The 25,962-nt window shown below is 38.5% G+C and overlaps 1 protein-coding gene across 2 annotated transcripts in view; it reads left to right on the top strand.

Annotated features, from left to right (window-relative positions):
- Window positions 1–25,962, top strand: part of LOC127942599 (DNA-directed RNA polymerase, mitochondrial) — a 48,242-nt gene that overhangs the window by 21,183 nt on the left and 1,097 nt on the right. For both annotated transcript variants that reach the window (XM_052538423.1, XM_052538424.1), the window contains exons 13-20: window positions 1,446–1,625; window positions 4,527–4,613; window positions 5,468–5,581; window positions 15,759–15,811; window positions 20,682–20,780; window positions 21,801–21,873; window positions 22,419–22,510; window positions 24,143–24,216. In XM_052538423.1, coding sequence (XP_052394383.1) covers window positions 1,446–1,625; window positions 4,527–4,613; window positions 5,468–5,581; window positions 15,759–15,811; window positions 20,682–20,780; window positions 21,801–21,873; window positions 22,419–22,510; window positions 24,143–24,216 — 772 coding nt within the window. The remainder of the gene's footprint in view (window positions 1–1,445; window positions 1,626–4,526; window positions 4,614–5,467; window positions 5,582–15,758; window positions 15,812–20,681; window positions 20,781–21,800; window positions 21,874–22,418; window positions 22,511–24,142; window positions 24,217–25,962) is intronic.

The raw sequence follows: 25,962 nt of genomic DNA, 5'->3' as shown, positions 1-25,962 counted from the left end.
CAGACACACACACACTTTTTTCTTTTATATATATATATAAAAGAAAAAAGGGATCAAAATCTTTCCTGCTTGCGACTCACTGCACTAGAGCACCTCCACAATCAGCCTCTACCATTTTAATTTCTATTAATTTTTATTACATTTTATTTGAAGTCAACTCTGTGTCAGAGGCTTTTTTTCATCCTTTTTTTCCCCCCTCAAAGCTGAATGTTCCTCTTAAATTGCTGCATCTACACAACTCATGGTCTCAAAGGTCCAGTTATATTTCAGTAATGGGAGGACTGCCTATTTTTTAGAGAACACTATCTGAGATATATTGACCTACCTATTGACTTGGCTATATTTTGGGAACACAGTATAATCTCTAAATACTGTGTATCGTTCTCTCCAGAAACATCAGGTTATCTGAAGGGTACATAGCATACGTCTCAATGAGCTCTGTCGAGTCAGAGAACGGTTTAAACTGTTTCATAGGGTAAGCTCTCAAGAGCCCCAGTAAAGACTGTCAACACCTTTCATACCTCATGTGTGATTAATGAACCTGCTCCTCCCTTCCTGCAGAATAAGCTATTTATAGTTTAAGTGAGGGACAATTGTTATCAACAGTTTTATTTCTGAATTCCCACTCAAGGGTCTTTCAAATAAGTTATAGAACACTGATTCCCAGCCAGGGGTCTCTCTACCTAAGGGGATACTTATTTGTTAAATAATAATAATAATAATAAAATTGTTTAAATAAAAAAATTAAAAAAGTAATGATGATTATTTTTTTTATTTTTTTATTTGCTGTACACAGCAACGTGCAAGTTTGTGTGGATGTTATATGTATATATATTTTTTTATTTTTACATTTATTTTGTTTATTATTATATTTATAATCTAAACAAATAAAAAATAACATTTTAATAATATATAAATGTTATATTTATTTAAATATCATTACCAGTTATTTATTATATTGCACTATAAATCTAATATTAATGTATAGTTTTATCATATTTTTTTTTAAATTGTTAATATAAAAATTTATTTATATTTTAAAGTATAACTATATAAAAACTACATTATTTTATTATGAATACATTACAAATATATAAAATAAAATAAATTTAATTGTTTTAATATAATATAGAATAGTTTGTAATAGTTTATTAGCATATTTAAAATATATTATTATGTTTTACTGTATAATGTTTAAAGTATTGTATTTTTTAATATACTAGTATACTAGTATACACTGTAAGTCGCTTTGGATAAAAGTGTCTGCTAAATGCATAACTATAATTGTAAATAAAAAAATATATGCAAAAATATAACTTTTCAAACTACATGATTAGTCATTTGTTGGACAATCTTAACAAATCGTGAACAATCCTAACATTATTGTGACTAATAAGTGCATTGGTTTATGGAGTCTCAGAAAGGTGTGCTGTGCCGTGTCTCAGGTGGAAGAGTTCAGGGCTCGGGATGCAGAGAAGGGATTGAAGATCGCGCAGGTGCTGGAGGGCTTCATCAGCAGGAAGGTGGTGAAGCAGACGGTGATGACTGTGGTCTATGGCGTCACGCGCTACGGGGGCCGTCTGCAAATCGAAAAGCGACTGAAGGAAATCGATGATTTCCCCAAGGTGAGACTCGTTGCACTTCGGTTAAAATGATCATAGATGTACTAACAAACTGTGGGATGAAAAATGGCTCAAGAGTTTCCGTATGAAACAAACCTTGTCCTGCATGATGTTTGGATGGATGTGGTCTGATCCAAATGTTCCAGCCCAGAGTCTGCAGAAATCCTCCCATTTTTGCTTCGATCTGGTTCTGGCCTTTAACCTTTTCTTCAGCTCGACATAAAGGTGAAGAGTAGCTTGGTAATCTTGCTTTACATCACAGATGATGTGAACTTTAAGCATTTGTGTCAGTCTTGATTTCCTCAAGTGTGGCTCTCTGTGGTCCACCATAGAAACATGTATCTCCCAAGAAACACCACAGAAACATCTATCTCCCAGGAAACACCACAGAAACATGTATCTCACAAGAAACGCCACAGAAACATGTATCTCCCAAGAAACACCACAGAAACATGTATCTCCCAAGAAACACCACAGAAACATGTATCTCCCAGGAAACGCCACAGAAACATGTATCTCGCAAGAAACGCCACAGAAACATGTATCTCCCAAGAAACGCCACAGAAACATGTATCTCCCAGGAAACGCCACAGAAACATGTATCTCCCAGGAAACGCCACAGAAACATGTATCTCCCAGGAAACACCACAGAAACATGCATCTCCCAGGAAACACCACAGAAACATGTATCTCCCAAACAAACACCACAGAAACATGTATCTCCCAAACAAACACCACAGAAACATGTATCTCCCAAGAAACACCACAGAAACATGTATCTCCCAAGAAACACCACAGAAACATGTATCTCCCAATAAACACCACAGAAACATGCATCTCCCAAGAAACACCACAGAAACATGCATCTCCCAAGAAACACCACAGAAACATGTATCTCCCAAGAAACACCACAGAAACATGTATCTCCCAGGAAACACCACAGAAACATGTATCTCCCAAGAAACACCACAGAAGCATGTTGTAATAATATTCACATCTCCATATTCATCGGGAAGAAGGAGGCGGGAACCGGCGCACAATCAAAATTAAACTTTAATTATTCAAAATAAACACAAAACAGCGCGTCAGCCCCTCACGGCGACTGACGCGCACAAATAAAAAGCAAACACATAAAAATAATGTCCCAGGCCTGGTCCTCTCACGTCCTTCACTATTGTCGCTCCAGTTTTATATCCTTCCATCTCCTACGTGGGACTCGATACTGGCGGTGGGGCGCAGGTGTAGCTCATCTCCAATCACTACACCTGGCCTCACTCCTCGTTCCCACGCCTCTCGGCCCCGCCCCACTCGCCACATACCCCCATCGCCCCTCGCAGGCCGGGGGGTACCCTCGAGACTGCGCTCTACTCCCCCTTCCCCCCGGGGGGGACCGCTCACGGGGACCTGCGGGAAACTGGGGGTAGGACAGACGAGGCGAGAGAAAAGGAGATGGAAGGAGGAGCGACAGGGATGAGAGAGGGGAGAGAGAAAAAAAAAAAAAATCCGGTTCCCAGATGCACTGCTGCTCGGCCCTCCACCGGCTGGGTGATCTCTTCCGCGGTGCCCGGCGGTGGCACTGGACGGCCCTCGGCGGACGGCACGACACTCCTCCGCCGCCCGGTGGACGGCGACGGCTCCTCCGATTTTGGGCAGCGGCAGGAGTCCCCCATTCCCTGCCCCTCCGGATTCCGTCACGGAGGTGGCAGGCTCCGGCCCCCTGGCGAACGGCGCCGACTCCTCCGCTCCCTCACGGACGGCAGCCGCCCCTCCATATCGTGGGCGGTCGGCAGCGAGCTCGCCCGTCCCCGGCAACTCGCTCCAGCCCACCGCCTCAAGCGTCCATGGCGGCACATACCTCGCCAGCTCGAGGGCACCGCGGATTCACCACAGCGGCGAGGGATCTTCAGCAGCGCGTCCCTCCTTCTCCCGGGCTTCGGCACCACTGTAATAATATTCACATCTCCATATTCATCGGGAAGAAGGAGGCAGGAACTGGCGCACAATCAAAATGAAACTTTAATTATTCAAAATAAACACAAAACAGCGCGTCAGCCCCTCACGGCGACTGACGCGCACAAATAAAAAGCAAACACATAAAATAATGTCCCAGGCCTGGTCCTCTCTCGTCCTTCACTATAGTCGCTCCAGTTTTATATCCTTCCATCTCCTACGTGGGACTCGATACTGGCGGTGGGGCGCAGGTGTAGCTCATCTCCAATCACTACACCTGGCCTCACTCCTCGTTCCCACGCCTCTCGGCCCCGCCCCACTCGCCACACATGTATCTCCCAAGAAACACCACAGAAACATGTATCTCCCAGGAAACCACAGAAACATGTATCTCCCAGGAAACACCACAGAAACATGTATCTCCAGAAACATGTATCTCCCAGGAAACACTATAGAAACATGTATCTCCCAGGAAACACCACAGAAACATGTATCTCCCAGGAAACACCACAGAAACATGTATCTCCCAGGAAACACTATAGAAACATGTATCTCCCAGGAAACACTATAGAAACATGTATCTCCCAGGAAACACCACAGAAACATGTATCTCCCAGGAAACACCACAGAAACATGTATCTCCCAAGAAACACCACAGAAACATGTATCTCCCAAGAAACACCACAGAAACATGTATCTCCCAAGCTGTCGAGAATGAAAGAGACATTATCAGTTCTTTGAGGGACCAAAGTGGTTATTCTATGGTGAAAATCCACTTTTGAATCTTTATTTTTAAGACTTTAAATTCATTTTATTTACTGGTACCAGACATATATATGCAAATGCATGTAAATATAATATTTTTGCCCTGATGTGCCCTTTTAGGTTTGGATAAAGCATTCACACTATTGTGCTTTTATTAATATCTAACAATGTGCCATTTTCAATCCACAGGACTACATTTGGGATGCTTCACATTACCTGGTGAAGCAGGTTTTCAGCAGCTTGAAGGAAATGTTCACTGGGACAAGAGAAATTCAGGTATTTGATATCACATTCCCTTATACACTTTAATAATCAGGAGTGTTTAATTTTTTCACTTGGTGGTCACATTTACTGTTGTTAAGCAAATTTTCATCATTTAAGTAGGAATCCAGACGATTTTGACTTTTTTTTTTTTTTTTTTGAATGAATGAAAAGAGTATTTTTGTGAATCGCCAGATATAGTTCTCCCATGATGCAACTGTCTGCGGCTCATGAATTACAGCTGCAGGAAACAGAAAAGGATTGAACGTCCCTGGTGCAGTAGATCAAGGACCAGCCGCTCTCTGTCTCCTGTTGCACCCCTCTGGGGAAACGAGCAGACACTCAGAGCGAATGTGAAATATCCCCCACTTTTCCTCCACACACAAGCAGCTTCCTAAATAGGTCAGATCCGCAGGAGCGGCGGCAGTAGAGCCCAGGTAGTTGATCATTCCCGTTACCAGCAGAAGGTGATACAGGAGACGTGGGCCCTTGCTGTTAGTGAACAAGCTGATGAATGGAGCCACTTCAGGCCCGGCCCGCTTCCAGATGAACAGAGGAATTTATCTCACACAAAGTGTTTCAGGGAGAGCACTCGGGACGTTATGAATGTGGCAGCCAAGTTGCGCAGCCGGCACTGTTGATGCGGATCAGCTGGTTTTTTTAAACACTTCCTCTCAGCAACAACTTCCCACCTGTATTTCTAGATTTTTCCAACTAGCACATCCGGAGACTATTTTTTCCGGTGAAGACAAATTGTTATGCATAGGGCTTTCAGCTTATCTAGTTCAAAACGATATATAAATTAGGTTTCGAATGCTTAATGTACTATTGGATCGATTGGTTGACGGTGTTCTGACTTTTTCTCTCAGGAATGGCTGACGGAGAGTGCTAGGCTAATAGCTAAGTCTGGGAGAACGGTGGAATGGGTGACGCCGGTTGGACTTCCTATTGTTCAGCCCTACCACCGAACAAAAAACCAAATGGTAAGTGTTTTAAAATTAACTTGCCAATTTATCTAGTTCACCATTTTAAATACATTGGCCTACAGTTCATCCTCTGACCCCTTATGGGCATAAATGCTTAAATGGATGCATAAATGAATGCATAAAACTTTTAACAATTTAATTACATTTACATTTACATTTATTCATTTAGCAGACGCTTTTATCCAAAGCGACTTACAGATGAAGACAGTGGAAGCAATCAAAAACAACAAAAAGAGCAATGATATATAAGTGCTATAACAAGTATGAGGTTAACACAGTACACGTAGCATGGGATTTTAACTAATATAATAAATAAAAAGAAGGCAGATAGAATAAAAAAAATAAAAGAATAGAGCAAGCTAGTTAGAGGTGTTTACACAAACACACACACATACATATACAATTGCATAATAAATGAAAAGAAAATAGAATACAAAAAGATTAGAAAGGTAGTTAGATTTTTTTAAAGAATAGAATTAGAATAGTGAGTGTTAAAGTTAGAGGGTCAAATAAAGATGGAAGAGATGTGTTTTAAGCCGATTCTTGAAGATGGCTAAGGACTCAGCTGCTCGGTTTGAGTTGGGGAGTTCCCACCAGAAGGGAATATTTAATTTAAAAGTCCGTAAAAGTGACTTTGTGCTTCTTTGGGATGGCACAATCAAGCGACGTTCACTTGCAGAACGCAAGCTTCTAGAGGGCACATAAGTCTGAAGTAACGAATTTAGGTAAAGAGGTACAGAGCCAGTGGTAGTTTTGTAGGCAAACATCAATGCCTTGAATTTTATGCGAGCAGCTATTGGAAGCCAGTGCAAATTGATAAACAGAGGTGTGACGTGTATTCTTTTTGGCTCATTAAAAATTAATCTTGCTGCCGCGTTCTGAATTAATTGTAAAGGTTTGATAGAGTTGGCTGGAAGACCTGCCAAGAGGGCATTGCAATAGTCCAGCCTGGACTAATTAAGCTTTTAAAATGTAATTAAACAAGCTATTTCTTTACATTTTTAGTAAACAAAGTGCTACAAATCTACTGTACTTCAGCAGTTTATATTTCTGTCATAAGTTCTTCAATCCAACTTTTTTTTTGGCAGGTTGTAACGAAGACCTTTGACAATAGTTATTTATCAAACGAAATAGAGAAGTGACTCACAGTTCGGCAAATATTCCCCGGCAAAATCCAGTCATTTCAATACTCAATACAATTGGGAATTGTGTTTGGGGTGAAAGATTTCCGAATTGTTCATATAAATATGCCACGTTGACCATCAGAAAGCTGCATTGTTTGAAAGTGACTTCTTCGTGAGCTGTGCTTTATACATATCTACACTATATATATATACCGTATTTTTCAGACTATAAGTCGCACCTAAGTATAAGTCACATCAGTCCAAAAATACATCATGACGAGGAAAAAAACATATATACAGTTTTGTTCAAAATAATAGCAGTACAATGTGACTAACCAGAATAATCAAGGTTTTTAGTATATTTTTTATTGCTACGTGGCAAACAAGTTACCAGTAGGTTCAGTAGATTCTCAGAAAACAAACAAGACCCAGCATTCATGATATGCACGCTCTTAAGGCTGTGCAATTGGGCAATTAGTTGAAAGGGGTGTGTTCAAAAAAATAGCAGTGTCTACCTTTGACTGTACAAACTCATAAACTATTTGGTACAAACATTTTTTTTTTTCTGGGATTTAGCAATCCTGTGAATCACTAAACTAATATTTAGTTGTATGACCACAATTTTTTTAAAACTGCTTGACATCTGTGTGGCATGGAGTCAACCAACTTGTGGCACCTCTCAGCTGTTATTCCACTCCATGATTCTTTAACAACATTCCACAATTCATTCACATTTCTTGGTTTTGCTTCAGAAACAGCATTTTTGATATCACCCCACAAGTTCTCAATTGGATTAAGGTCTGGAGATTGGGCTGGCCACTCCATAACATTAATTTTGTTGGTTTGGAGCCAAGACTTTGCCCGTTTACTAGTGTGTTTTGGGTCATTGTCTTGTTGAAACAACCATTTCAAGGGCATGTCCTCTTCAGCATAGGGCAACATGACCTCTTCAAGTATTTTAACATATGCAAACTGATCCATGATCCCTGGTATGCGATAAATAGGCCCAACACCATAGTAGGAGAAACATGCCCATATCATGATGCTTGCACCTCCATGCTTCACTGTCTTCACTGTGTACTGTGGCTTGAATTCAGAGTTTGGGGGTCGTCTCACAAACTGCCTGTGGCCCTTGGACCCAAAAAGAACAATTTTACTCTCATCAGTCCACAAAATGTTCCTCCATTTCTCTTTAGGCCAGTTGATGTGTTCTTTGGCAAATTGTAACCTCTTCTGCACATGCCTTTTTTTTAACAGAGGGACTTTGCGGGGGATTCTTGAAAATAGATTAGCTTCACACAGACGTCTTCTAACTGTCACAGTACTTACAGGTAACTCCAGACTGTCTTTGATCATCCTGGAGGTGATCATTGGCTGAGCCTTTGCCATTCTGGTTATTCTTCTATCCATTTTGATGGTTGTCTTCCGTTTTCTTCCACGTCTCTCTGGTTTTGCTCTCCATTTTAAGGCATTGGAGATCATTTTAGCTGAACAGCCTATCATTTTTTGCACCTCTTTATAGGTTTTCCCCTCTCTAATCAACTTTTTAATCAAAGTACGCTGTTCTTCTGAACAATGTCTTGAACGACCCATTTTCCTCAGCTTTCAAATGCATGTTCAACAAGTGTTGGCTTCATCCTTAAATAGGGGCCACCTGATTCACACCTGTTTCTTCACAAAATTGATGACCTCAGTGATTGAATGCCACACTGCTATTTTTTTGAACACACCCCTTTCAACTAATTCAACTAATTGCCCAATTGCACAGCCTTAAGAGCGTGCATATCTTGAATGCTGGGTCTCATTTGTTTTCTGAGAATCTACTGAACCTACTGGTAACTTGTTTGCCACGTAGCAATAAAAAAATATACGAAAAACCTTGATTATTCTGGTTAGTCACATTGTACTGCTATTATTTTGAACAATACTGTACATATATAAGCCGCACTGGACTATAAGTCGCATTTATTTAGAACCAAGAACCAAGAGAAAACATTACCGTCTACAGCCGCGAGACGGCGCTCTATGCTGCTCAGTGTAGACTACAGGAGCACTGAGCAGAATCTCTGGCAGCATAGAGCGCCCTCTCGCAGCTGGAGGTGGTAATGTTTTCTCTTGGTTCATTTCTCTTGGTTCATGTCAAATTAATTTTGATAAATAAGTCGCACCTGACTATAAGTCGCAGGACCAGCCAAACTATGAAAAAAGTGCGACTTATAGTTCGGAAAATACAGTAGTAGACAATGGAGATTTTTGCCTGCAAAATATTGCAAATATGATCACATATGCCATTCGGTCATTTTGGCATTAGGGTACTAGACAGATTACTAGACAGATTAGTCATTTTCCCCTTTCTGAAATACAAGGTAAATTCTTTCATTTCGTCATCTTTGAACTTCCTCAGCAGAATTCAGCAGGGAGGCAGACTTCCAACACAGCCTAGGTCTTCATAGCACTGCTTGTCAGAAAGGTCTTGTGCAGCTGTGAGTGAAACAATGAAGTAAGGTTATGAGGTTTAATGAGGTTTTGCATGCAGATGGCCTGCGCTGCTGGCAGATAGCATCAGCAACAGAGCTGAGGCTGCTCAGCGGTGGCCTGTAGTGCGTGCCGAGATCCAGCAGAGAGCATCTGGCAACCCGTCTGTGTCACAGCCGAGGAGCATTTGCTGCTGCTGCTGCTGCTGCTGCTGCTGCTGCTGGGTGTGGCTGAATGCCTAGGATTAGATTCAGGTTTTAAACAGCCGTTTTATATATATATATATATATATATATATATATATATATATATATATATATATATATATATATATATATATATATATTAGGGGTGTAACGATACGCGTATTCGTATTGAACCGTTCGGTACGACGCTTTCGGTTCGGTACGCGGTACGCATTATGTATACCGAACGGTTCGTTGGAGTAATTAATTATATTTGAAAAAAAAAAAAAAGAGAGAGAAAGAAATATAATGATATGCGTTCAACAAGGTAGCCCAATAACCCAAACAACGTAACAGGCAACGCCCCTGACACTCCCGAAGAAGAAAAAAACACCATCTTATATGTTTATGTTAGGCTACTCAGCAGGCGCTCGCTCACTCAGTACGCGCTGAAGGCTCGTTGCAAAATAGCCAATGCGTTTAACAGACTAGAAATGAGAAGATCCTCCAATAACCAACAGGTCTGGTGTTTGGGTGCACTTTGGATTCCCTTTAAGCTATAATGGTGATGGCAAGAGAGTGGTGGATAAATAAACAACGGTATGTCGCATCTGCAACATGACGGTACACCAGCGGGATTACAAAAAAAAAAAAAAAAAAAACAGCGGGAATATCTGGGATATATGCGTCAGTACTATCTGGGAAAAGACGAAAAAAAGGAGAAACATGCACGCAGCAAACTATCCCTGCAGCATTTAGACACTATAGCTTACAGGGAATCCAACCCAAACACCAGACCTGTTGGTTATTTTAGGATCTTATATTTCTGGTCTGTTAAATGCATTAGACATTTTGCAACGAGCCTTCAGCGCGTGCTGAGTGAGCGAGCGCCTTAGGGGCCGTTCACATATCGTGCCTAAAAACGCATGGAAAACGCTAAGCGCGTCTTTCTCCTGAGGCGTCTGTCTTTGCTAAGCAACAATGACGTGCTCTCTCCATGAGACGCGGAAATTTCAGCGAAGGATAAATGGATTTGCAGCTCTAAAAATCGCTTGCAGTAGCTCTGCTACTGAATTTATTTCAAAATTGCAATCCATATACAACTATGATCAGCTGTTCCTTCATCTTGGCTGAGCTCTCAACGTTGTTACGGGAAAGGATGAAGCTGATTGGTTGGTTCTTGTCACATGACCCGCGGTGCGCTTGCGGCATTCTGAAAAGTTGAGATGTTTTTACATTTTGCTGTATCTAAAACGTATCGAACCGAACCGAACCGTGACATCAGTGTATCGTATCGAACCGAACCGTGAATTTTGTGAACCGTTACACCCCTAATATATATATATATATCAGAATTTGTTGAAGCACGCAGTATATGTGTAAATTGTAAAAATAATGTTTTTAACAATAAACTGTTACAATATCTGTTCTCTACTGCAGATTGTACTGTCTGGTCTTAAGATCATAACCCACATCCACGAATGTAGGTCATCACATTTTATTTGACTTTTATGGAATTTCTAATGAAGGTCCTCATTAGCGGCCTCATAAATTCTTCACCGTTTAAGCCCTTCTCTTTTACTGAGCAGGAGGTGTGAAGGCCATTTATGGCATTCAGCATGTTACAATTCTACTCATGTGAACGCTGACTTTCTGATGACAATATAATTGATGTTATAACAATTAATTATTATGGTTCACTTGTGAAATTTAAAGGGGGGGTGAAATGCTATTTCATGCATACTGAGTTTTTTACACTGTAAAAGAGTTGGATTCCCATGCTAAACATGGACAAAGTTTCAAAAATTAAGTTGTACGTTTGAAGGAGTATTTCTGTTCTTGTTCTTGTCCTTCCGGTTTGTCACAAGTTTCGGAAAGTTTTTTTTCGAGTATGGCTCTGTGTGACGTTAGATGGAGCAGAATTTCCTTATACTGGTCCTAAGGGCACTTCTACCGGAAGAGCGCGCGCTCCCGTATAGCGAGGCTGAGCAGCACAGACATTCACTGATCAGAGCGAGGGCGTCGCAAAATGTCACAAAAGGAGTGTGTTTTTGGTTGCCAGGGCAAGACAACCCTGCACAGATTACCAAAGAAAAAACAGCATTAAGGGACCAGTGGATGGAGTTTATTTTTACAGAACATCAACGGAGTTGTGCAAGTGTTTTTTTTTTGTTCCCTGCATTTCGAAGATGCTTGTTTTACAAACAAGGCCCAGTTTGACGACGGATTTGCACATCGTTTATTTCCGCATAGAACCGCATGCGGTGAGTAAAACTGCTTCAAATATCTCTGTGTTGTTAACTTAGCTATCGGCGCGTAAGCACATCAAGTAAACAACATGCGATGTTGTCATCAAACTGCACTTTCCACATGTACAGCTTAAAAAAAATTTAAAAAAAGACGACATAAAGTGGAACTTAGTCATTTTCCAAAATCACTAAGCAAATATATACAGTTTCAGTACAAACCACATAGAGACGTCGTTGCTGATGCTGCTCTCGTTCAGTTTCAGCCTCTGGATCTGATTCTGGAACATAAATATACGGTGAATCTGACTGTTAGCCATGGTTTGTTTTGGATGTTTTTTTCCTCACGGTGATGTCACAGCTTCCAAACGCTCTCAACGCAAATGCCTACTGGCGCTCGTGATTCTTTAGCTCCGCCCACACGTCACGCCTCCAGCTGGTCGTGTTTTTCCGGGAAAAATCGGTACAGACTATCTTTCTCTTATGAATATAATAAAACTAAAGACTTTTTGGAGTTATGAAGGATACAGTACTACTCTATAGGTACTCAAGATTAACAGGATATTGAGTGAAAACGAGCATTTCACCCCCCTTTAACATGAAAGCATATATATATATATGTATGTGTGTGTGTGTGTGTGTGTGTGTGTGTGTGTGTGTGTGTTATCTAATCTACTAAAATCTTTACCCCTTTCTCAAATTGAGATTGGCTCAAAAATAATTTAACGAGATTACAAAAAAAAAACCACACACTGCCAACACATTTTAGTTCAAACTACTTGTGAAAGTGCATGTAGCATCCGATGACCCCATGGATGTATCATTCCAGCATTTTGAAGGTGGTCGATGTTTTGATATATTACAATGGCCACTAGATCTGTTACTACACAAATTTTTCATGAATGGCGCACTCTTTTATCCTCAACAGATGGTTGATGGGTCAAGGTCAAAGATCGGTCATGTACAACACCCTTTAGAGCATCAGCCACATTATAGTAAGTCTATATTTACTTCACCTAGCTGTGGAGGCACCTTAGACCGTCACACCAGGGGATTCCAATTCCCTTGTAAATGTCACACTGACCAGATTAATGTAGCACCTCCGAGCCCCAGATCTACCTCCACCTGTTAGCCGTGCCACCCCCTACATAGATGAACCTGCATGATGGATCTTAATGACCCTTAATGGTGTTGTGTAAAGGATGAGTTTTACAGCCACTTTTTATGGTCATCTCTTTTATTATAGTTTTCGTTTCATTAGCATATTGGGTTATTTATGTCTGAGGGCTATTTCCACATAGAATGCTATTCCACAGCTATTTATTCGTTCTTATTAGGGACCCCAAAGTCACCATTTAATTAAAACCAACCCCTTTTTACTTCATACTCATCACTGGTATAGCTCTTACCTAAAAATGAAAATCTTTTACTTGTCCTTGAGTTGTCAAACCTGTTTGGCTTTTGTTCTTCCGTGGAACACAATATTAAGTCAGTGTGAGTATAGCTTGATTAATTATAACTTAAACACTTTGCCCTCCAGCACTTCGCACTGTGCTTCTTCTGGTGATCGGTGCTATAAAAAAATGGTTTGTAAAATGGGTAATTAAAGATACTTTAAGTTTACTTTAAAATTCACTATTAAAAAGAGTTGTTTTCAAGGATAGATAATGTGTTTGGTTTTCCAAAAAAACAAAAAGGTGATTGGAACAATTTGACATATTAAGTTAGATAAAAGTTCTCCTTTGTAACCTCTCTGGTTGTTCTTCTTCTGCCCTGTAACTCTTTAACTCAGGAGAAAATCCAAATCCATATTTATCTCAACCCCCTACTTCAAATGTAATCAAGGAAGCGTTTTCTCATGCTGCATCAAGGACGCTTCACTGAGGTCACCTCTCCGTGATTCAATCTCTTGCAACCTACCCTTGATCTTTTTTTACATGGGAAATGGCATATTAATTAGATGCCAGGGAAATGGGATTGTAATGGCGTCATAAAAGAGAAAACAAATAAGCCAGGGTGAAATCCACAGTTTCTATTCAGTCACTGTGCAGCACTGTGTTTGTTGATAGGGGAAAGGAAATTACACTTGGGAGGGAACCAGACTTGGGATATGCATCAGTAAAGCTCGTTAATGTGATTGTTTGCTGTTAATCAGTTTAGGGGTCACTTTTGGAGGCTGAAATGTTTCTTTCACTGGCTATACATCAAGTTGAAGAAAAACAGTGTGGTAATTCTGTAAGGAAGACAACCAGTGGGGATGAAAGCCGTGGAGAATCATTTGTTGCCTTTACTTTAGTACCCAAATACTACCGGTGTCCTTGGAAAAAGTGGAAATGTGATTTCTCCAGGGACTCTTGTGGTGTTCCTTGTCTACAGTCTGATCCCAAGCCCCACTGCAACTCTTATGATCCAAAACGCTACTTTTTTTTACTTCTACATCCTGCTAATTGGCTAAAGTTGAAGTTTCATCTGGTCTGAAAGTCAAATAAAAAATGAGGTATTTTAATATGTGCACCACCAGATTTTTTATATCAGAAAGATCAGGGCTGTGCATGGCAGCAGAACATGTACAATTCCATTTTAATTGATTCTTTAGCAAAACACAGTTGTTTTTGTAGAAGCGTTGATAAATACGGCTGATATTAAAAGAGTATTCTCAGAGGACTTAATCGGGCAAGAGGTCACCGGTGGTGTAAAGCCTCTCTCTAGGGATGCTGAAAGATTTGAGATTCTTACCGCGATAGATGCATTCATTAAAAGGGGGGAAGCTTTGTGGGTAGCTGATGGCTTGGAACTAGATGCTACCCTTTTGGCATAAAATATAGGATGCTTATACAGAAGACTGGTCAAATCCCAACTGCAACTGGTCTCGATCCTGGTCCTCCTTGCTTTCTTTATCATTCCCTGTCATACTTTCTACTTTTGGTCCTAGTAAAATGGTGTAAAACTCTTCATTTTGGCTTTTAGATTAATGCGAGGTCTTTTGTAGTCAGCCATCTTATTGAATTCTGCAATAAAGGACACAAGAGAACAAGTGAAGGAGTCCAAACCAGGATTCATCACAATTTACATAGGAATCCCTTTTCCACTATCTGGGCATCATGCCAGCTCATCAAGATTTGCTTTGGTCCTGTCTTCCTTAACCAGAAGTTTTAGTTGCACCACCAGAACCAGTGGATCAGGAGTACATTGGAAGTCCCATTGGAATTAAGGTTTCCCCCAAGATCTATTGAGGATGTACATTGACTTTTTACGAAGGCCCGTCTGACCCCCATCTTTTATTTTGTCGTCCCCCTTAATGAGTCTTCATGGACTCATAAATCATTGCAACAGAAAGGCCTCTTGTCTCGCTTTGCCGTACACCAGGAGTGTCAAACTTAGTTCCTGGAAGGTCACTGTCCTGCAGAGTTTAGCTCCAACCCTAATTAAACACACCTGAACCAGTTAATCAATGTCAAGAAATCTAGAAACTTCCAGGCAAGTGTTTTGGAGATGGTTCAAGCTACACTCTGCTGGAAAGTTTGCCATACCCCATTCCACAAAATGTATTACACACTTTTTATACATTTTCCTTTTGTTTATGTCTATCTGCCACTGTAAAAGACTTCAATCCCTGTCATCGTTCACTTGTCCAATTAATTGAGCTGCATTAGCTTGTGCTTCTGGGGCACCGTAGAGACTAATCAAAGTAGTAATGTGATGGATGCCCTCCTGACGCTGACAGTTCCTATACCAAGAGCAGTCGCTCAGCCTCAGCATCTACATGATGGACGCCAACCTTTACTAAGGTTAAACTCCTGTTCTTTAATGGTATTGTGCCAATATTAGTGGTTTATGGGGGTTTCTGGGAACATTTGATCAGTCTCAGATTAAGATACTCACTTAAATTTCCATCAATGTTTTTGAAGAGGATCAATAGGAACCTTAAAAGATCAGCAAATTTATTGCAATATTTGTATGCATTGATTTATATTAGAGGTCGAAGTGGTAAGTACATTTTTACATGATGGAGTCCCCTGTAAACACTGAAATAATTGAGCTTAAAATGAGTGGAATTGCTACATAAGCTGTTTGCTTGTTATTTCATAGTAGTTTCTTCCTTGTGGTGCATTCAAACTCTCTTGCCTTCTCTTGTTTTTCACAGCTCAAGAGCAGCATGCAGAACCTGAGCATTCATATAAGTCATGATGCCAATGAGTAAGTGGCTCTCTTACTTGACTTTAACCCTGTATTGACGTTGACCTCTGACCTCCTCCTGCAATGTACATGGATTCTGGTTACTTATATTATTTATATGGATAGTGATCCCTTTGGCATTTTTAACGAGGTTTCTTTTTTCTTAATCTTTTCAAGAGATTTTGAACAAATAATTCACCCATCAAATCTTGATGAAAATGAATTGTATTGAATTATTTTGAATTGAAATGGGAAGGTGGGGTGTCAGCGCCGATAGCCATGTGGTTAGTGCGCCGACATATACAGTGCAACTGCGCTGATGGCGACCCGAGTTAGATTCCCGTCTCAAGGTCCTATGCCAGTCTCTTTCTACCCAATACTTACCTGTCATCTCTCCACTGTCCCAAAAAATATGACTTAAAAAAATGGGAAGGGGGATTGCGATGCAGTAAAGTCTAATATAAAAGATAATCTTAACTAATTACTTATTTAGTTGACCATTAACTAAATACTTTTTTAATGACCATTTATTTTTGTATGATTATACATTTCCACCAGGGTTTTTGTAGCTTGGATCTTTTATTTAGTGTGTCTTATTATTTTATTTTTAAATTTAGTTTGGTTATTTTTATAAGTTTAGTTTAGTTATAGTTATTATAAAATATAGTAGGTTCTATGAGCCAACATAATAATACTGCAGAAAACAAGTATCTTTAAAAGTCTTTTCTATACTTTTCATTCTTGTTTGGTCCCTTATGTACAGTATCATTGCACCGTACCCCACAGAGCACATTAAACGAATAAATGGGAGTGCTTAAACTGCAAATCTGCAAGTAACAGGAACACCTGGAAGCACAGTGTCACTCAAGTGTTTGACACTATTCTGGTTCCATCAGTGGATGTCCAGAATGAACAGTGAATTAACATCATTGCTGGTTTTACCATCTGTTGATGGGTACTTGCATCGGATATTAAGTGTGTCTGGGCTTATTTGAGTTAGAATTGTGTTGTTTCTAAATGTAACTGTTAAAAGAGATGGTAGGATGTCCGTTCTCACAAGGTTCCAAACCTGAAAGATTTACTTTCTTATGTGGAAGAGAAAAAATATATATTTAGAAGAATGTGCTAGTTGCTCTTTTCCATACAGTTTGAATTAATGGCTGCTGAAGCTCTCAAGCTTCTAAAAGGAACGTGTCACCACAAGAGGAGCAAGTATATTTTGAAAACTTGTGCTGTGCTGAAAATCCTTTACTTAATTTGGTTTTCCTGGTCATAAATGACCAAGATTTTAAAAATTGCATTTAAACAGTTTAATATGCTACACACCCTGTTACATTTGTGGGGTTCAATAATTTTGCCAAATGTTTTTTTTTTTATATATATTCTTTTTTTTTTTTTTTTTTTTTAGGCCTATAGCCAGTTGGTTCCAAAAAAAGAAGTACAAAACCTGTTCTAATTAAAAGAAAACAAGTTGACAAAAAAAAGTTGAATCCAAGATTTGGGAATGATATTATAAGAGAGATTTATAAGCAATTGTTGTAATCAAATTTAAAAATAAATTTAAATTTATTTTTAAAATAAATAAATTTAAATTTAAATTAATCAGGACATTTTTTACCGGAAACACCACGGATGTAACAAGGTGGGAGGAAAATCCCATGAAAGTACAAAAATTAACCAGTTTTCGGGGGGAAGATGTTATACCGTGTGAGCAAAGTCACCAAGTTTTAGTCAAGTGTGATTACATTAACTAGCATTTTTGAGAAAAATAAAAAATCCTTTCTGGTCAAAATGACTTTCTGGAAAAAGAGCTTTCTTCATTCGTGTTAAACAGAATATTAAAAGTCATAATGGTTTTAAACAACATGAGGGTGGGTATATAATGACCTTATTATAATTTTTGCAAGAAATATCCCTTAAAGCCTCACGTGTAACAGTTTGTTTATGTGGCGCACGTACAGTATTGTTCAAAATAATAGCAGTACAATGTGACTAACCAGAATAATCAAGGTTTTTAGTATATATTTTATTGCTACGTGGCAAACAAGTTACCAGTAGGTTCAGTAGATTGTCAGAAAACAAACAAGACCCAGCATTCATGATATGCACGCTCTTAAGGCTGTGCAATTGGGCAATTAGTTGAAAGGGGTGTGTTCAAAAAAATAGCAGTGTCTACCTTTGACTGTACAAACTCAAAACTATTTTGTACAAACATTTTTTTTTTCTGGGATTTAGCAATCCTGTGAATCACTAAACTAATATTTAGTTGTATGACCACAGTTTTTTAAAACTGCTTGACATCTGTGTGGCATGGAGTCAACCAACTTGTGGCACCTCTCAGCTGTTATTCCACTCCATGATTCTTTAACAACATTCCACAATTCATTCACATTTCTTGGTTTTGCTTCAGAAACAGCATTTTTGATATCACCCCACAAGTTCTCAATTGGATTAAGGTCTGGAGATTGGGCTGGCCACTCCATAACATTAATTTTGTTGGTTTGGAACCAAGACTTTGCCCGTTTACTAGTGTGTTTTGGGTCATTGTCTTGTTGAAACAACCATTTCAAGGGCATGTCCTCTTCAGCATAGGGCAACATGACCTCTTCAAGTATTTTAACATATGCAAACTGATCCATGATCCCTGGTATGCGATAAATAGGCCCAGCACCATAGTAGGAGAAACATGCCCATATCATGATGCTTGCACCTCCATGCTTCACTGTCTTCACTGTGTACTGTGGCTTGAATTCAGAGTTTGGGGGTCGTCTCACAAACTGCCTGTGGCCCTTGGACCCAAAAAGAACAATTTTACTCTCATCAGTCCACAAAATGTTCCTCCATTTCTCTTTAGGCCAGTTGATGTGTTCTTTGGCAAATTGTAACCTCTTCTGCACATGCCTTTTTTTTAACAGAGGGACTTTGCGGGGGATTCTTGAAAATAGATTAGCTTCACACAGACGTCTTCTAACTGTCACAGTACTTACAGGTAACTCCAGACTGTCTTTGATCATCCTGGAGGTGATCATTGGCTGAGCCTTTGCCATTCTGGTTATTCTTCTATCCATTTTGATGGTTGTCTTCCATTTTCTTCCACGTCTCTCTGGTTTTGCTCTCCATTTTAAGGCATTGGAGATCATTTTAGCTGAACAGCCTATCATTTTTTGCACCTCTTTATAGGTTTTCCCCTCTCTAATCAACTTTTTAATCAAAGTACGCTGTTCTTCTGAACAATGTCTTAAGTGACCCATTTTCCTCAGCTTTCAAATGCATGTTCAACAAGTGTTGGCTTCATCCTTAAATAGGGGCCACCTGATTCACACCCGTTTCTTCACAAAATTGATGACCTCAGTGATTGAATGCCACACTGCTATTTTTTTGAACACACCCCTTTCAACTAATTCAACTAATTGCCCAATTGCACAGCCTTAAGAGCGTGCATATCATGAATGCTGGGTCTCATTTGTTTTCTGAGAATCTACTGAACCTACTGGTAACTTGTTTGCCACGTAGCAATAAAAAAATATACGAAAAACCTTGATTATTCTGGTTAGTCACATTGTACTGCTATTATTTTGAACAATACTGTATCTTTGCTTATTCGACTCTATCTCCAACATTTTCATGCATAAACAAACACACCGTCATCCACCGCATTACCATATGTTCCCAAGTCCGTCAACTTTTATTAAACAAACACTTCTGTGCTTCCCAACGATACCCCAAATGTTCAGTCCTTATGCAAGCATCTGCTATTTTAATGCCATCATCCCATTTCACAGTTTCAGTCCTTGCAGAGCAGTACTCAGGCTTGGCTAATACCATTTGGAGAAGCCTCAGTTGGGAGTTATCTTGCTGACCTTCCACCAAAAAAAGCCACAAGGATGTGATTAAAAACCACTTATGACGAGCCTCACTTGTATGTCTCTATCACTGCCTGTGATAGACAAACATACCAGTACGGACTATCACAGGAACCCGAGTGCTGAAAAGGGATCTCCCATGTTTCTAAAATGGCCAAGAGCGCTCGCGGCTAGACCGACAGTCGCCACTGTGATTGGACGTCGCTCTCAGGCTTTGAGAAATGGCCTTGGGTGTCCATGTACTTCTGATGCCAATGTACCAGATGTCAGTCACACTTCTAGGTTGTTGAAAGAAATGTCACGCCAGTGGACAGTTTCCAGGGTGGGTTGTAGCTGAAGAATCTTGTTCGAGACCAGCCAAAAGTGAAGACCCGACTGGAGTTTCACACAGACTACGGACCAAATCAAAGATCCTTCATGTGCTCTAATTAGAGGCTCAATAGACCCTCATTAATGAGTAGACTTGAATAAATTATGAAATATTGAGCGCGGCAGCAGCTCTCTTGGGGCTAGTGACCTAAAGCCCTTGCTCAATTCCCAGAAATTCTCTCCGGCTCCGTGTCGCTCAGTGAAACCTAAAGATTGTAGATGGATAGTCAGTTCTCGATAGCTTCAGTACTCAGTATGTATATTATATACATTAACGTTCAACAGTTTAGTTAGTTGGTTATGTTACGTGGTTTGATTTAACCCCACAGGTTAAGGAAGGGGGTTTAGAATTTTTTTTGAAGTGGATCTGACCTAAAGTATCACTTTTTTGGCTGATATGGAGCAGTATAATGAAATATCTTCAGCCATTATAAGCACACACATTATTCTTTACTCTTTACTGGTCCAGCAGGTGCTCTATGTTCATTGTGTGTCTCTGTCTTGGATGATAATTAAGAATGACCTACCTGTTCAGTGATGTATGGCTCCTGGCTCTACAGGTTTATGTATTGCCCAGCGAGAAGATAGCGACGCTGGCCTTAATTACCCAAGTGTGCTTCATATCAAGACTGAGAATGTTCTTCTTGTGCCTTTTTTAGGAAACCAGACAGCATGAAGCAGAAAAACGCCTTCCCTCCTAATTTCATCCACTCTCTGGACTCCACTCACATGATGCTGACATCCCTGCATTGTTACAGGTGATGAGCTGACACTTCTGCAGGCATCCCACACTCAAACAGGCTTTTAACACTGAGTTAACAGGTTTTTAGACTTTGGGCCTGTACATTACAGCAGGTTCCTTGACACCAAACACCTATCATTTACTAAACTCTGGTTACCTCATTAAATATTCATAAAAAAATAAGATGGATTGTTTGTTTTTGCATCTTCAGTCAGTATTATATCTCATAAACATGCAAATAAGTACATGAAGGGTGTGAAACAGAAAACCAAGAGTTTGTTTATCAAGTATTACGAATAGAGAGCAACCAACATTACCTTTTTATGACATATACGATACAGATTATATTTAGTTTTTTAATTTATTTTGTTTAATATGCAGAACTGATTTTAATATTTTGTATTATTTTTGACACCATAATAACTACATGATCATTAGACCAGAAATATATGTGCAATGCATAAAAGTTATTGTTATTATTATTGATATAATAACAATTGCAACAATAAATATTAACATTCATTATTATTAGTAGTAGTAATACAAGTAATAAGAAATTATTTAAATACAAATAAATTAATAAACAAATTGAAATGCATATATTTAATAATAGCAATAATATTGTGTAATATTATTAAATTGTATCATTATTTATAATGCGTGTTTTTATTAATAATAATATAATATGAATAACTATTCATTGTTTTTATAATTCAAAGTAATAGCTGTATTAATGTTGATAACAATAAATTACTCCAGATACATATTAATAATAATACAAATTATATTTAGATAATATCAAGATATCAGTCTTCATTATTAGTAAATAATATGTTATGTTTTTAATAAAAAATATAAATAATGATAATTAATTATAATTAATTGTAATGCATTTTTATATTTAATATTTTTAAAATAATAATACATTTTATAATAATAATAGTAATAATCTTTTTTTTTTGGTATTGTTTGTTGGTGTTTTTGTTGGAAATGTGGTATGTACAAGTACATCTTCCTGTTTTCTTGAAACATGCAGGGCTGGTCTGACGTTTGTGTCCGTCCATGACTGTTATTGGACCCATGCCGTGACAGTGGACACCATGAACAGGGTGTGTAAGGAACACAGTGTTCACTGCCGAATGTTTTTCAGTGCATATTCTTTTAACAGGAATGACTAAACCGCCCAACCATGTCATTAAAGGGTTAGTTCACCCAAAAATGAAAAGAAACCGAAAGGAATAATTCACCCAAAAATTAAAGCTACATCATCATTTATTCATCATTATGTTGTTTCACTGGCTTTACTTACTTTATATTCACCTTTGTTAGATATGTTTAACCACCATATGACACTTGCGATGAACTTCTGAAGCTTAATAGCGTAATAACCCTTAAACCATATTTAGCTGTTTGAATTGAGAATCCTTTTTGGACTTTTATCTTTTCCCATCATTCTCTCCTTTTGTGAGGGGTATGTTGTCTGTGAGTATTTCCCTGATGTGCTTTCTGACCACAGATTCCTCTTAAAATGGGAAAGTTCAAACAGGAGAGAGGTGAAACGTCTGAGAGAAAGCTGAAGCGAGAGGGAGATAGCATTAAAGCTAGCACATTAGTTTGTATAATGATTGACTGAGTGCTCTTTGTCGCTCCTCAGGTGTGTCGTGAGCAGTTTGTGGCTCTGCACAGTCAGCCCATTCTAGAGGAGCTGTCCAGGTTTCTTCTGAAGAAATATTGCAGCAGACCTCCGTAAGTCCTTTACTATTCCACATTGCTGATTTGTAACTACTCGACGGTAGTAGCTTCTAAACCGCTAACTACAAAGGATTCACTGATCTTGGAAAATTACAGTATTCTCCTGTTTATGGTCAATAATCAATAAAAGGCTGATATTATAAAACTATACTGAAAACTGATACAATCTAAAAACTAAAATAACTGTTTGTATTTAGAATTAAATATCAGATATCTACTGATGCTCATTTTGACATTCAGGCCAATGACTCGGGCTGATTTTATAAACCTTTCTTTGTAAATGAAGAAATAAATAAAGGGCATGTTTAAACACTGTAAAAAAATTCAATAGATCACTTTGAATAGTTAGAAACCATTAAAGATGCTGTATGTAAGATTTTGACTCTTCTAAAGCATAAAAATACCATAATATGTTTGCAGATATTTAAGAATCATGCTAAGCTAACATGCTTGTTTATCTGAAAAACAATGCTACAGTCAGTTATTCCCCTTTGAAAATGTGTGTTCTGGGCCGGAATGTCTGTCTCTGTTTTGGTTTGAGAAACCCAACCACTGCCAGTTTATCCAATTGTATTTCGGCACGCGGGTTGCCAGTTGGCGGAAAACACAGCGTATTTAATTTCATTTTATTCATCATCAAGTGCATTCGCTCCTGTTTGTGTCGTCAATCTGGCAACCTGCGTCAAGTCTGAGGAGGAGGGGCCGGGTGAAAAAACCCTCTCCTGGTATTTTCAATTTGGACTGCAATTCCTAGTTCAAGCACTCGGTGTCAATCCTACATACAGCACCTTTAAATACACTAAATCATCTGATAAATAATATCCAATATTAGGTGTTACTGATGTATGTAACTAATAAATGGTAACTACTGGAGTACTGATTTTGAAATGTATATACCAATAATTTCATTTTCTTCTTGTTTATGGGCAATAACCGATAAATGGCCTATATTATAAATCTACACTCCTGATACACACACACACACACACAAAAAAGTGTATATAAGTAGTTTTTTATATATATATATATCAAATATTGGCAAATACACAATCATTTTTATGTTAAGGCAGATAACTGAGCAGTGGCTGGTATTATACATTTATTTTAAAAAGAAAATTACACTTAAAAACAAAAATAGTTTATATTTAGAATTATGTATCAGTTGATAAATAATCTTTTTCAAACTAAGGCCACTAACCAATAAAATTTCTAATATTATCAATCTTTTCTGCTTTTGTTAAAGGAAGACAATAATTCACTAAAAACTAATCAATAGTTATTCATGTTACAAGTTCATTTGAAATCACCAGAAACAATTAAATTTACAATTTTGGCCAATAAATATTCAATATAGGCTACTTAGGATTATCTAATATGGACAATTCTGGTTGTTATAGCTGATAACTGATTGAGTACACTAATACTAATGCATAAAAACTCAAATAAATAGTTTGTGTGCTTAAATACGGTATTCAGACAAAAACCACAAATCAGCAGCAATTATTTCAAAGCATGATTTCTTTGATAAAACTTTGTATTAAATTGACGTGTTCATGTTTTGTAATCTATCTGAGGCTTTGTCGTGATGTGGTTCAGTTCAGTTGAGTCCAGTTTTCAATCTTTCAGGGTTATAACGAAGCCAAAGAAATCTGAAGAGTACTATAAGATGGCGCAGCTTTTGGGCAGCGTTCCTCAAACAGGTGAGTTAAACCCCGAGCACCACAGCTGACGCTTTCAGACACACAGACCATGGACAGCTTGTCAGGTATAAAGCAGCTTTTTACTGTTGCGTAATGGCGCATCATGTCACAGAATCGCACATGTGATTTTATGTTCATCAGCGAGATAGATTTCATTAAACTGATGACAATTAATTTTGTCAACTGGTTAATCTGTTTACGTAACACGGGCCGGAAGGAAACACTCTTACAGCAGAATCACACACATCTGGCACATCAAAATGCTGATTCAGCAGAGACAATATTGAGGGGGCACTCTTATGTGTTTAAAAGCTGAATAAAAACGAGCATTCACCATGTAACAGTGATAATCACTTTTCTGTAATATTATTCCTATAGTTTTGAACCTGATACGTAAGCGTGCTATTGGATTCACACTCAGTATTCTTCCAGGACTCCTCCTTATTTTAAAATAAAATTGACTCCCTGAGGAGTGTGTATCCGTCCATGTGTGTCCCATAAGCCTGATTGCCTTTGTACAGAAGCAAGCAGTCCACGCACAACTGTTTGCACGAGTCAGTCGCCCCAGATCTGCCCAAGTGTTTTATCTATATTAATATATCCTGTTGGGATTCATTTCATGTTTTCAAGCACAAATGAAATTGATTAGTTGAATGGATTGATTAAATACTGTGTCACTGTGTTGCTTAACATGCTACGAATTTCAGTATTTATTGATTTCAGGTTCTACATTTACTTATTTAATTACAGTTGCTTATGTGCACAACATCACTCATTGGTGAATCTCGTGAAGGCCTGTCAAAAAATTTCTGTTTTGTTTTATTTTAAGAAAAAACGTTGAAAATAATCGTCAGTTTTCAAGACTGATAATAATAATAATGGCAAAGCTGAAGTTTTGCAGATTTGGTGATCAAGAAACATGATCTACTAGATTCAGCCTAGGCAATTCGTTAACTTAAATCTATTAGTTCTACTAATGATTATGTGAAATCCAACTCATTAAATTATTAATGTTTTGTTTGTAAATGTTTCATTATATTACCAGTGTTGCCTCCTTGGTTCACTATTACACTACTGCATATATTACATCTGACACTAGCCGAGTTTCCATCCAAAGTTACGAATTTAACTTATGCACACAATTGAAATATCAAACAAAACATTTGTGAACAAGCACCGTTTCCATCCAGCGAGTCAAAGAGAACAAAAACATCACTTCCTGATAAACTGGCTATATACATCACTAAGAAAAAAGTAGGAGAAGCTACTGAATATAATAATTTTCATATACATAATAACCTCAAAACACCTCTAAACGAGCAGATGAAACACAATGAATGTAGTTATTGCTTCGGAAATGGATCCTGCTGTTCGTTTAACAGTTCTATGAGACAATAGTACAGAAATACTTTGATGACAGACTTTGCTCGGGCATTCCCGAATGACCATAACAACATTTAAGATGCGGTGGAATGAGATCGGTCCGCTGGTTAGTCAGGATTTACCGTCCCATAGCGCAAAATCACATGTCTTTTTATTTTTTTGCGCTTGGAGGAATTTATTCACAAAATGCATTTACATCTCCCATTATTCGCATTAATCCTTTTTCGCAAAAGTCAAAACCCACCTCAAGCAAGCGTAAAAACTTTTTGTGAATCAAGCAATTTTTATTCGAAATTCAGTGTTTCCATAAGTCGATTCTGATGCGATACTTCATAATGCACATGAAAGCAGAGCGATGGAAAC

Source organism: Carassius gibelio, chromosome A22 (genome assembly GCF_023724105.1).
Source record: "Carassius gibelio isolate Cgi1373 ecotype wild population from Czech Republic chromosome A22, carGib1.2-hapl.c, whole genome shotgun sequence".
Classification (NCBI taxonomy): Eukaryota; Metazoa; Chordata; class Actinopteri; order Cypriniformes; family Cyprinidae; genus Carassius; species Carassius gibelio.
The sequence above is the reverse complement of the archived record's forward strand: the minus strand, read 5'-3'. Positions and strand labels throughout refer to the sequence as shown.